The sequence below is a fragment of the Anguilla anguilla genome, chromosome 19 (assembly GCF_013347855.1).
Source record: "Anguilla anguilla isolate fAngAng1 chromosome 19, fAngAng1.pri, whole genome shotgun sequence".
Classification (NCBI taxonomy): domain Eukaryota; kingdom Metazoa; phylum Chordata; class Actinopteri; order Anguilliformes; family Anguillidae; genus Anguilla; species Anguilla anguilla.
The window spans coordinates 14,238,423-14,252,271 of NC_049219.1; the positions used below are offsets into that span (position 1 = coordinate 14,238,423).

Below are 13,849 nucleotides of genomic sequence, written 5' to 3' on the forward strand. Positions count from 1 at the left end.
CAGCAAAATGCATTTAGTGAATGATTCTAAATCAATGTTTCAAAGCAAATTACGCATGAAGCGCCTATGGAAGATAAAGCCAGGTTCTCCTGTTTTCAGACAAGCGCACGTGTTTACCGCAGACTGTGAGCCCGCCCCCATCGCCCTGTACATCCACGGAGATTCAAAAAGGAGGCGTGGATATGGCTTTTTGTTACCTGTGAGGCTTGTGTCGGAATACCTGCAGCTACATGGAAAGAATTTAAGATGTCGTCAAAGAATCGGGACCGCGGCACATGTCTGAGATAATGCACGGCACGTTTTCCACCACAAATAAGCAGACAGCGCAGGGGACAGTTTTACCTGAGGAACGGAGAACAAGTAAAGACATATTACTTTGCTGTACTTTGGGGGGGAAAGAGATGAGACAAAAGAAAACCTAACTGGTGATCTCATCTTACTCCGCGCCCTCCTTTCGGTTTGAATTCTAGACTCTCGGATCACCACAGTTTGTTTTCCACCTGAGAGACCATGATGGATTTGAAAGCACTTCATATTTCCCACGGTGATGATATGCAAAAAAGAAGTGACTTCTGCACCTGGAATGGTTGCGGGGATTCGTACATATGAAGCAGAGCGCGGCCAGGTTGATTTCGTGAATGGCTCGTCCTCGAAGCTTTTAAGATCATGCACAATCCCTTTGGACAGTGGATTTCCTACGTGCTTTTGTGTTTTGGCATCATCTACTTAAGACTGGGGTGAGTGTTGAGGGTTCATACGCCGGAAACCCTGTCCCAACTCTTCGAAAATGTTTGAAAGAAAAAGAAAAACCAACACAGCCACGCCGGTTATCAAATACACTGGTGGCACCTTCACTACAATCCAATCTGATTCACGCTGTACTGCTGTTTATTGACTTCATATTTACATGCCGGTTGCGCGCGCGTAAATATGAAACATACCTAAAGCATATTTAACAGAAAGGCCCACGGAGCTCCGCGGCCTGTAACCTATTCTGTGTGGTGATATCCGTCAACTAGCTTTGTCGAAATGAACTTGACACCGTTCTGCCTGCGGGCGGTTTAAGACCGCATGCGCGTCTTTTATTTAAAGGTTTTTGATAAGGTTGTGCTTAAGTACTTAACGCCAAATTGTACTTTTCAATATCGATTTACGTCGATTACATACTTCCCCTCCACTCTATTCACAACCTGGCTTGCGCCGCATTATAATTCTACCTGCTGTCTGTTCCCCGTTCCAGCTCACCTCTGCATAGCCTTACTAATAGCGGTAGGCTGAGTTGTATTTCCACATTCCTTCACCTAGACAGAGTTCTTACCTGTTTTGCTACTTCATAGTGATTCTTAAATGGCTCAAGAGATTCTCTTTCAGCACAAGTATACAATGACTCTGGAAACATATAACAACAAAATGTAATAGCCATATTACTTCCAGAAAACGAGTCTCAAAAACGGTGCTTAAAAACATTAATATGAATACGGACAATGGGATTAGGATATTTATAAATACTCTAATTTCGTTGAAGTCACAAGCGATTCGAGCTCATTGCAGTTATGTCCTAACTAATAAATATCAGAAGCATTACTCCTGTTTCATGAAAAGGCCCAAAACGGACGTTGGAAAGAAAATGTTAACATGATTTTATTCTCCCTCCAATTAAATTTAGTATTTGTGTTCTATAAGCTTTGGGTGCTTTCATTGAGATCTTCAGAATTAATTTTAATACAAAATCATCGCGCATTTTATTTGCTGTTTTGTGGATAAAACACTTTGTTGCGATAGTTTTGTAATACATAAATATATATATTGCACAGACTTTAACCACTCATCAAGATTTTGCAAAGATCTAAGTACATGCGATGAGATAATGGCCATGATAAATTGAACGGATTATTTCAAAAGCATAACAATGTGTAACGTATAACGTATGCATAATACTGGTATGTGCGCATGCATTTGCCATTCTACTGCATGCCATGGCGTTCAGGTGATCTGTAATTTTCCTTCCACTTGTGTATTGGTGAACTGCAAACTGTCCGTGACCCATACGCCTGTGCAGAGAATTCGAGTCTGTGTCCACTAATATTCATATCATATCATTTCTGTTTATGCCAGCGCGGTATCATGCAGGAAGGGGATCAGACCGGTGAAGCAATACCAAATATCTCGCGTTCTGATCAAGGCTAACCAGTCTTTTCACATTTGAACAATTCATCTGCTTTATGTTTAGAGTAAATCTTTCACGATACCCCGATTACTTCCAATAGAATGGGAGTGACGAATGACGCCACATCTGGGAATTTGAAATTGGTCATTTTGAAGTCTGGAGTATTTTGACCGTCGATTTAGGTATCCAATCGTGAAAGCTACAGCAAGAGAAGTGCGCAAACTGAGGCAAACTGTTACTCGCATGAGGTACTTCATCCTATTTTCTTCGTAGGAGCCCATGCCTTGAATTTCCATTGATTTGCTTATTGCATGCAATTTGGTGGGCAAATTATTACTCTTGTACCTGTGGTATAAGTGCATGTTTGCATACAGGGAACAAAAACGCGGGACAAAAGTACTGAATTAAAAGTTACTGCTTTTCATCACTGAAGACGAAAAAAATACTGGACCGGCTTGCATGTGTTTGTTTACTTGGGAGTTTGATCCGATGAATGAGAAGTTGTCCCAGGGGGGAGCAGATCGGTGTCGCCCCATTGTCCTGTTATGTTACAGAAGTGGGCGGATTGCGGTATTTCTCTGCCCAATGGCAGCCGCGACTCTCATGAGAGAGGAGAAAGGCACTTTTCTGCCATCCAAAATCCCTTAAACCATCATCATTCCGACTCGGGAACCGCACTCTGTAACAGCCCCTACCGCCGGGAGATGACAGACTCAATCTCCGCGCCCGCAGCACGTCCACGGCCCTGGGAGCTAGGAGCTGCGTAGCACGGACACTCAACGCCCGCAGATACATCACAGCGACCCGGGGAGATCGCGCTTTTGTTTCGTGCAAGGGGACTTAAAGCGCGACGGGAATAAGGAATTACTTTTTTTAAAAAACACTCAGCCAGAAAGCAGCCGTTTGTTCAATGTCATCATGATCATCTTTTCGTCGCGCAGTGTACTGCTGTCAGTTTACTACCCACAGATTTTCCTCATCCTGACCAGTGGTAGCTACCTGTAAGTGTACCCAATTAACAACTTTCTTTGATATCATGTATGTCTGTCTGTTTCATATACATTGATGGCGATGTGTCTTTAAGTGATAGTGTGCTTGTTCGTTCATCTTGTACAAGTGTGAAAAAGTATAGAGTATGCAGATTGGGAGGCTTCCTGAATGTATTAATGTATGAATGGGACGCACTGCGGATTTATTTTTGGATAGTTTTAAATACAAATAGTTGTATTTACACAAATACTTGCTGTAGGCCCATTCATACAAATACACTTGCGAGTCAACAAGCGCGATTAGTTTGCTAAAAATAAGTAATACAGGTGTTTCTGCGCGACTGTCTCTGGGACAAGAGGACAAGAAGCGTGTTGAGCCCTTAAATATATTCAAATCGAGTCATTATATATTCGGTGAGTGGAATACTAATAGTAATATTCTCTCGTTGAAATAAGTAGGAATTAACAGAGTAAAAGTGGCGAACGATAAAATACACAATTCTCTGCATTGGTTGTAAAAAAAATTGTAAAAGAACATTTCTGATGCGTCTGTGGAACAGATCAATGTAAAAAAAAAAAAGAAAGAAAGAAAAAAAGAAACATTAATTTTTCTCGATTGACCGAGAAATTCTAGAGCACCGCAATAACAGATGGACACAATTTCCAGTGGCCACGGAGCGGCAGAGACGTTCAGGACAAACGGTTAAAATCAAAAGAATTCCTGTGCGGAAGGATGGCGCTGCATTTGCACTTTTTTACGCACGCGGGAAGCTACCTGTCAGAGTTTATGAATGAGGATTATGTTTTATGCATTACATCATACACACCATATACTTACACACTGCTTCCTAGAGATTATAATTTAAAGCCACATCTGGAAAAGTGGTAAACGAAACGCTGATCTCCGGCGTGCTGAGTTTGACTGACACAAGTCTTCATAATTACGTAGTTATAAATGAATTAAAACATCCCCAAGCTACAGGAGTAGTTTTCACTTTTTATAATTATTACTGAACCATACATTAAGTGTGTGTGCTTGGACCCCAGATTTAATGCTAAAATAGATGCGGTTTATGGTTACATTTAAGAAAGTGGGCATGACTATGTTTAGCATTGGTTTGTACATTAGAAGCGACATACCATTGTTTGTTTTTATAATTTCAGCCTGCTGTGTTCAGCTTTCAGCAAAAAAAAAAAGATACATTTTGGAGAAGGGGTAGTTTCAAACGTGCAAGGAATATTTAAAAAAACGAGGATGTGGTTGCCCTTCCTCAAACGCGCCCTTAACGTTCCATTTATGTATCCATGAATGCTTTTGCAATTTCTACTTATAACGCACTCTGGTGAGCACGAGGAGCGGGTGATAGTTAGCCGCTAACACCAAGCTTTCACTGTTAAGGATGCAGTGAGCGCTCCAACGGGGAAAGTAGGCACCGTTGTGAACACTTTTAAAAAGATCTAGTCATGCGTTTCAGATGACTGTTCAAAGAAGATAATGTTCTCTATCCTGCAACTTAACTATGGTATCTTTGCGGTGGTGCAGCAGGAAGAACGTTAATGCATTTAAACCAGTAGCAACACAAAATGGACAGAATATCAGGGTCTTGAAGTTTAGGTGCAATTTCAATATAACCGTAAGTGTGGTCCTAAATTTGGAATTACGCGGTCGCCGGAAAAGACATATATCGTCTTAAATTAACATGTGTGCATTAAAAAAAAAAATTCCTCACCCATGCCTGGGCAGAGACACTGACTGTGTCCTGACTGGTCACGACAACATGTCATAGCCTTTGGAACCTGTATTTACTGTAGCTTGGACAGCTGTATTTAACATGGACAGCTTGCATTTTTGGTGGCCACCTGGTCAACTCAATTCTGTCAACAGGACAACTTAGCTCAAATATTTTAAAATAATAATAATCAGTCCCTATTATTATTAGCAGGTTGCAGACATCTGCATGCTGCAAGCCTGTCCTGATATTTCCCAATATTTAAAATGAACACCACATCAAACTCCTGGATTTTGCCAGAATTTGTGCAGACTGTTTTAATGAATTAATTTTGTTTGCTGAAAATTGTGCAGTATCAGTGTATATTTGAAGGAGTGAAGAGTCCTGAAGACTTGTTTTGCTGTGTAATTTTAAATTGCTAATCACAGAAATAAAAAATAAAAACTGTCTTGTATGAAGACATGCAGCTTTGGTTCCAACGCGCACAAAAAGCATGGTCATAAAACAGTGGGCTACGATGCAGTACTTTTTACAGGCAGATTATAGGACGTATGAAAAAGGACAAATTATATCTTTAATAGCCACTATTTAAAAGGGCACTGCAGAAGAGTATATTAGCTTTGCCCTGCAGCACAGTCTAGAATCTTTTCATTATGACATCACCTCAGCTTCACCTCGGGAGATGTGCAGCGAATGTGCACACACTGGAGTGACACGCTCCGCTGCCACCCAGAACCATATTTAAGCCCCGCAAAGCCTCAATTCACGGCCATTGTGGATCCGCCCGAGACAAGAGGCCCCAGGCCCTCCGTCCAAAGGAGAATTCCTCGCCACCAGGGATGTCTAAGTGCCCGCTGCAGCCATTACGGCTCAAGCCGAGGACCTTTTATGCCATGATCCCTCTCCAGTAGGAAGCCCCTGATTCTCCTGTGAGAGAGAATGGAGAAGAGAGACGACCGTGCGGCTCCACCCAGGCCTGCCTGCAGTGGAGTTCTTAGACCCAGTTTCATCCCGTGGGAATGACAACAGACACCCCTGCTGCCAAAACCCCCCTCCCCCCCCACCACCAGACCCCCCCCAAAGAATCCCACTCCCCTATCCATGCAACTGGAATCACTCTTCTGCCCGGCCAACCTTTCAACTTTTTCCCCCTCCTACTTCAACACTAGAATTCCCAGCCTCGTTCCACTGTCCGAGTCCCAAAATGGCCGCCAGCCCCTCCATCAACCTATCCCATCGTCACCCTGAGGCAGCCCGCAGTGGCAGGATCCGAAGAGGGCTGCTGTTGCCTCTCTACGGCGGCAAATACAGGAAGTGATGTTACACAGCGCGGGAACATTTATTTTATGCGTTTAATTAACGGGGGAACAGAGTTACGGCAGGAGGGGATTTGCGGCTGTTGACTTAAGCCTGGCAGCACACATACCATCAACCCGACTACTGTGAGATCAGCTTAGTGATGGGCGCTACGCTCGCCCTCAGACACAGACGGACGCTCATTTTCCACTTCCGTGGCTCCGGCTGGACTTCATACACAAGCAGAGATCTGCGCGTTTCCACAGAAAAGTTTTACATTTTGTAAATTCTGTCACTTCCTGGGACAGAATTGTGATCAATATGCGCCCCAGTCATAATCATGATGAGAGTCAGGCGTGTGGAAGTTTCTGGATTTCATGGCAACTTCTGCTTTTAATTGATCAACCTCACTGTTTACTTGACCTGGCATTTGGAGCTACACTACACTACACACTCTTGATAAGGTCACAGCCAGAACTGAGCCACGATGGATACGGAAATATTGGTAAACAGCCACGAGTGCGCTAAGCAGCATAGACCATAAACCTGCAAACTTTCAGTGGCCAGCCCCATTTCCAGCAGCACAGAACACTGCTGTCTGTGGCACAGCTAAACTCCTGTTGTTTTCCCTTTTTCGAGTGCACCTGTAATATGTGCACCGGTGTGCACGTCCCTATGCCTGGTGTACTCAGTGACATATCACGCCTGTATCACGCCTGACTGCAGGTTCACCTGCCACCGACAGAGGAGAAACAAAGCTTTGTTTAACCAGCCAGCCGCTGGAGGAAAGTGAAAGGGGGATGTATGGATGAATGGAGGAAACGTCTCCGTTGGAGAGAGGGATGAGAGGCGGATGAGAGCTCGCATCAGTGATCAGTCCCTGGCTACTGAGCAGGAAACTTCCCTGTAACTGGCTACCATTCCCTATCAGGAGACAAGATTTCACGAGAAATTTCACAGGACTATTTATCTCTGGAACTGATCTCAGATGACTGTACTAGTCCAACAGATATCTGGCCAATCAGTTACTTTTTAAAAAATAACTCCCTCTACTTCTTATGAAGTTTGTATATGTACTGTTTGCCATGTAGTCACATTAGTCGTTAATGTGAGACTAAGCTTGGATGTAGGTGCTGACGCCATTTTACATCATGTGCAGACCTGGCAGTAATATTTACATACGCTCATTGTGCAGAACATTTAAACAGAGGCATTCATGGCCTTGATATCTAAAGAGACAGTAAGTGCTCAGTTAGGAAAACAAGCAGAACACAAAATGTATATTAGGGACTTAAGCCCTAGAGTTTCTCCTACACACACAAAAATAATAAACACCCGCTGTTGGGAAAATACAGGCTAACACACTGCGCTTAGACTGTACTTTGCAGCAGGGTACAGAGCCCCATCTAGTCAGACTCAAGTCATAAAGAAACTGAATAAAGTGGTGACACCCCCCTTTCTCACCCACCCATCCCCTGAGAACTATAGCCTTGTGTGAACCCCTCTCTGTACTCTCTGTCCTGGGCTTGTGTGGACACAGTACATACACTATATGACAAAAAGTATCTGGACACTCCTTGGTCTGGGGCCGTTATTCATGGTTTTGGCTAGGCCCCTTAGTTCCAGTGAATGCAGAACTTAATGCTACAGCATACAATCACATTCTAGACGATTCTGTGCTTCCCCAACAGTTTGGGGAAGGCCTTTTCCAGTTTCAGTATGACAATGCTCCCGGGCACGCAGTGAGGTCCATGTAGAAATGGTTTTGTCGAGAACAGTGTGGGGGAACCTGACTGGCCTACACAGAGCCCTGACCTCAACCCCATCCAACACCTTTGGGATCAATTGGAAGGCCAACTGCGAGCCAGGCCTAATCGCTCAATCAGTGAGGTCACTAATGCTCTACTGGCTGAATGGAAGCAAATCCCTGCAGCAATACTCCAACAACAAGTACAAAGCCTTCCCAGAAGTGTGAAGGTTGTTATAGCAACAAAGGGTGGACTCCATTCCATATTAATGCCCATAATTTTGAATGAGATGTTGAATGTCAGCTGTCGACATAATTATAATAATAAAGATAATATGTTGGGTTTTGACATCATTGGGAGTAATACCAATAGTATATGAAGGGAAGTTTCATAAGAACACTCTGAAATGTAGCTGCGGATATAAATTCAGGCCTTTCACATAATTATTTTGGCTACATCAAAGGCTTAGAGAGGCGCGATCAATCACGTAGTATAACAACTCATAAACCACTAACGTTATAAATCAAATCCACAAAGACAGCAGTGTGGTTTGTTTGTTAAGGCATGGTAAAAGGCATGTTGAGGTTCCAAACCTAAATTAGTATATTGACTCCACTCACAACTGCCATTCCAAGGATGAGTACCATCCAAAGTCAGCCATTGCTTCTTGACCAATCGAATGATGAAACACATTTCGTATTTTAATCTGATTTTGTCTTTGGTTGCATATTGCAATTAGACCCATCGTGTTTGATGGCTGTTAACTGGGGGAAAAGTAACAGATTTACAGTGTATTTACAGAGCTCTAGCAGTGAAGAAGTCTATACTGGTTGGTTTAAGACATCTGGCGTAAGGAGTTTGTTACTGTAGTGACCGCTTGAGCTCCTCAGTTAGCCTTTAGCATTATCAAGTCAAGTACTTATGGGGTCTTGCTATTTTAGTGCATTGTGCAAGATCCAGCAATCATCACATAGCTGATGTGTTGTGAAAAAAAATCGTATTAAACTTCACAAGCACATAATACATCCAAACACAGGTCAGGTTGCACATAGCATTAAAAGATTAGGAGCCCTTTGAATTGGTCTACGAGGAAATTCTCTGTCTCGTTTCACTATTTGTCTAGCAGTGAATATCTAGGGGACTATTTTTGGCATCAATTAATTTGGATGAGTGGTTTTACACATTTCAGGGCGTGTTCTTGCACCTTTGTAGAAACAGTTAACCCAAAAACAGCCAAGGTGCCTGCCTTTTTTTTTTTTTTCCCCCCAATGACTAATCAACTTTTACTCCTTTTTCTCTTTAAGTAGAGGGCGGGAAACATGGTTTTAACTCCATGATCTTTGAGAATGGGAATCTGGCGGTTTAATTAATACATTTAATTTTTATTTTTATGTTTTGCTGACACGTGCCTGCCTGCGTTGGACTGTGCCGTTTGCGGTCGAATGTCTCAGAGGGTCGACATCACTCTTCAACGCTGGAAGCTGACCTGCTGTTTCATAACTGCTGGGCTTGGAAACCCCACTGGCCTTAGCGCAGTCTTGTGGTGTATGCCGATTAAGGTTTTATTTCTTCTCAGAACAATGTCATCCAAAAGCAAACAACTGGAGGCGCTGGCTGGCCTTCTAGTAACAGGAGGTGAGGCACCTCCTTATCAGTGAATGGATGAGCAAGGTTGGGGAAAAGCTCAGAAGAGCAGTCCCTTATGATGCCATCTTTAATACAGAGAAGAGGGGCTGGCACTAGAAAGTGCAAAATGGCAGCAGCAGTCTCACACAGTGGAGCTATGCAGAGGCAGCGTGTATTACACCACACGTATGCTATAAACACACAAATCTCAAATTATAAGGGATAACATTTTTCGGTGCAACTTTTTGGTTGAGCAGCGAACCGCGTCTAAATTTGAGAAGCAGAGTTACAAATTAGAAAGATTGCACGCGGGGCGGCGGGCGCACACAGCTCCCCTTGCGCCTGGAAACAATTCCAGCGATGTTACCCAACCGTTAGCGCAAAAAAACACGTTTCAAAAACGCGTCAGCTGCCAAACCCAATGCGGAGAGAGGTATTGTCAAGTGAGCAAATAAACAAAATATCGTTTACGCTCTCGTGTGGGACCCCCCCCCCCCTCCCCTTTTCCTAACGCGCTTCTGAGGCGCTGTGCGGCGGTGACACAGCGCACTGCGCAGAACGGGGAACGGAAAAAAAAAAATTCTGCTTGCGCAATTCGGCAAATCGCTTTGCGGTGCTCGCAGGTACGCGCTGCACCTGAGACGGACGCCGTGCAGTGGAGGTGCTCGGCCTCCAGTGCAGCGCTCTTACTGACGTCTTCCCCTGTCTCTCCGGTCTCCCTCTCTGCACAGGGCCCTGTCCTCAGTGGTGGCCTTGGGCGCCAACATCATCTGCAACAAGATCCCCGGGCTGGCGCCGCGCCAGCGAGCCATCTGCCAGAGCCGGCCCGACGCCATCATCGTCATCGGCGAGGGCGCCCAGCTGGGCATCAACGAGTGCCAGTACCAGTTCCGCTATGGCCGCTGGAACTGCTCCGCCCTGGGCGAGCGCACCGTCTTCGGACAGGAGCTTCGAGTAGGTCAGTGTGCGCCCCCCCGACGGGTGCCTTTGGGGGTCGACGGGTGTCTTTTGGGGGTCCTGTTCTCTCTGCTTGTCTCGTCATTCTGTTCGGTTAGAGTAGGTCAGCGTGCTCCCCTGACGGGTGACTTTTTGGGGTCCTGTTTTTTCTCCCCCGCTCGTGTCATCATTCGGTTCAGTTCGGTTGCTATTGGGTTTGTGCCCCTCTCTCGTGGCTCGGGTGTGAACGAAGTTGCACGATGATGAGGACACTTTCTGCAGAGAAACGGGCAGCTGCAGGCTGCAGAGTCTGATGGTGCAGCAGCGAAAACCTCAAGAGGAAGATGGATTATACAGCAAAAAAAAAAAAAAAACCCAGCCGAGCTCCCGAGCACGTTGGTTGTAGGAACGAGGCAGCGTTCGGTAATTGCCGAGTGTAGAGGTGCCCATCCTCAGTTCTTGGAAAGCCTCGTGGAATTCCCACAACTGTATGCCAAACCTCAGTTCCATGCAATTTCTTGAGTCAGTATTGGACCGGCTAAATAAATTAATCTCTGTTTGTGCTGGTTGCAGCTCTGCACGTTCGGGCAAGAGCCTTCTCGACTGCGCATCGCACTTTTGCAACAGAACTAAAAAAGAAGTCTTACACAATTAGAGCTTTTAATTGCATGTGGCTTTGGTCTTGGGGATCTGAGGTCCCCCGTTTGAGTCGACAGTTTTGAGTCTCAGCTGTTTTAACGCCCGTTTTGCGCCACTGCTATGCGATGGCAAAACAAGAACACAAAAAAAAAGTTCATTTAATTTAGGAAAAGGATGGTTGAAAAAGGATACTGCAAACGAGGGGCCAGCTAATGGTATTATTTCACAGAGAATGTTGTTGAGCAAAAATAGATGGAGACATCTGTTGTTAATCTAGTTATGTCCATGCTTGCTTGTGCCGCATGCGGGCAGTGAGCTGCAAGCAGTAATGAGTCTGAAAATTCGGCAAAGCAACACGGCAAGCTGCCTGCAAGAAGCATTGCTGTTGTTTGGGTCCACATTCTGTGAATTTAGCCCCTACAGTATGCTTATAAAACAGAGACCGATTTTATATTGCCTGTTATTTAGAAATGTGTTACTGCTGTTAACGTGTGGTTTGACTATATGCTTAATCCTGCACCACTGGGGGAGGGGGGACAGAAGGCACTTCACTTTTTGGGACTGGCTGACTGCTCGCCTGGCATTTTCCCCATTTCATTTTGCTGTGTTTTTGTAATAAATCTAATTTAATTCCCCGGTACATCCACATTATAATGCGTTTCTCTTAATGCATTTGTACTGAGGAAGGGTTTAGTCTTGTACGTACTGTAGATAGGAAGCAGATGTGTCACTGCTGTGCAAATCGCTCACAAATTAATTTAAGAAGCATTCAATTGAAATGCCATTTTGGGGAAAGCAAATTTTCACCTGCACAGGTTTTGCAACCATATATTATCAGAGCAGCACAACAGTAATAATTAAAGTTAAAAGTGCAGGGAACAGAGCAATTCAAGGTGCTGTGCAAGTGCACGGGTAGGCCCCACGCTGGAACAGGAGGTGCCCCTGTGCTTTGTTTGTTAAAAAAGCATCACGGGAAGCGTCTTCCTCTGACTAATGTCCGTGCGAAGCTTGGCCTGTGGGCTGCGGTGTGAAAAGAAGCAGCTGGCAGCGCTGCGCGTTTCCGAGGAGCGCAAACGCACTTGCCTACACCTTGGTGTCTTGGGTCTCAACTAGGTGCTGATTTTAAGGTGAAAAAAAAAACCAGCAGACCCTGTAGCTCTCCTGGACCAGGGCTGGAGACCACTGCTATAGAGTAATAGGACGCTGCATGTTGATGTTAAACAGAAACATAACGCGACACAAAGTCCATTTGCTTGGGTGAACACAAATGGGAAGTACCAGAAACAGCCTTTGAGCTTGGTGACAGTGCTTTTTACTGACATGTTGCTATGCAACAAATGCTGCCATTTCACCTGGACTGACTGACCGAACAGCAACCATTTCAGACTACAAACTTGAGACAGGCCACTGCGGAGATTTAAATATGGCAGTTTGTTGTCAGCTGGGTTGGAGGCGGATGACTTTCACATTTAAAAGCTGTGGAGAGACGGCAAGAGTGCCTTGTCTTTCCGGCCCTGTGAAAGGGATTTAAGAGGAAGCTTTAATTTAGTCCCTCTCCCTCAGAAGCCCATGATTGTCAGCTCAAACCATTACGGCAGGTGATGACAGTAGTGGAGCCTTTAGGAAGTTTCAAAATCGGTTCAGAAGTCTTAGGATTATCATGATTTTTTTTTTTTTTTTTTTTTACATTTACTGTGAATATCATGATAGCAACTAGAGCTGTTAAACCAGCTACAGCCTGCCAGGATCTATTTTGTAATTGTTTCAGCACTTAAGGGTTTCAATTTAATTTTTTTTTTTTTTTTGGAAAAAAGGATTAAGCCATGGCATTTTCGTTGTAATTCAGCATTGTGCAATAAAGTGTATGAAGTACTCTCCTGCAACAAATGCCCCCATTATTCTCAAAAACCTGAAATGCCAACGTATCAATCTCGCGGATAACACCTCTTCCCTACTTCTTCCCTTCCTCTTCATTCCAGCGTTTGCATACACAAACCTCTGCCTCTCGCTCAATGCTAGTTTCTGACTGGTGGAAAGACATTGAGAGTCGGTTAAGAGTTAAGAATCGCAGAACCACACGGCTAATGCTCCTCATTTCTGTATGACTGCTGTTCAGATGGAGTTGGTCAGTTTGGAAGAGCTCAGCGGAATTATGCTCGCTTTCCAAGAAGGCGCACATTAATAGCTGTGTTATTGAATATTACAGAACCCAACAAATCTGGATTCAAGGGAAATATTTTCTTTCTGAAATTACGGCAATATGATCTACGTCTTATTCATACTGTAAATTTATATATATATTTTTTTAAAGTGGGCACAACTGACTGTTTCTACTGAGGACATTCCTTGATACAAGCAGACTTGTTTGACGAGATAAGAGGGGACCCATTTTAATGGCACATTTGGGGTTTGTCCGTTATGAAAATCGTTGTGGGTCTGGGAAGGAATATTAAACTGACCATTAATAAAGCTATAACTGCGTACTGTCAGGTGATAAGACCGGGCCGTCGTCCTTTTTTTGGCAATTATGCAAGTAAATTTTACCAATGAATCATTTACAGTTTTATAAACCTTACGCATATGAAACTTCAGGATAAATAAATACAGCTTAATAACTGGAAAAGGGCAAACTAGGAAGAGGGCTGTCCTATTAACATTTTATCTGCGCAGTTAAAAAAAAAAAAAAGAAAAAAAAAAAGACATGTTTATACTCACAGT

At 44.1% G+C, this 13,849-nt stretch overlaps 1 protein-coding gene across 2 annotated transcripts in view; it reads left to right on the plus strand.

Moving 5' to 3' along the window:
* The first annotated feature begins 182 nt into the window (after positions 1 to 182).
* LOC118219094 (protein Wnt-7b) overlaps positions 183 to 13,849 on the plus strand; it is a 32,207-nt gene continuing 18,540 nt past the window's right edge. The window contains exons 1-2 of one of the 2 annotated variants that reach the window (XM_035401976.1): positions 183 to 737; positions 10,288 to 10,514. In XM_035401976.1, coding sequence (XP_035257867.1) covers positions 667 to 737; positions 10,288 to 10,514 — 298 coding nt within the window. In that variant the 5' untranslated portion in view covers positions 183 to 666. Of the gene's footprint in view, positions 738 to 1,672; positions 3,169 to 10,287; positions 10,515 to 13,849 lie in introns of those variants that run through there. The other variant, XM_035401975.1, reaches the window with a different exon arrangement.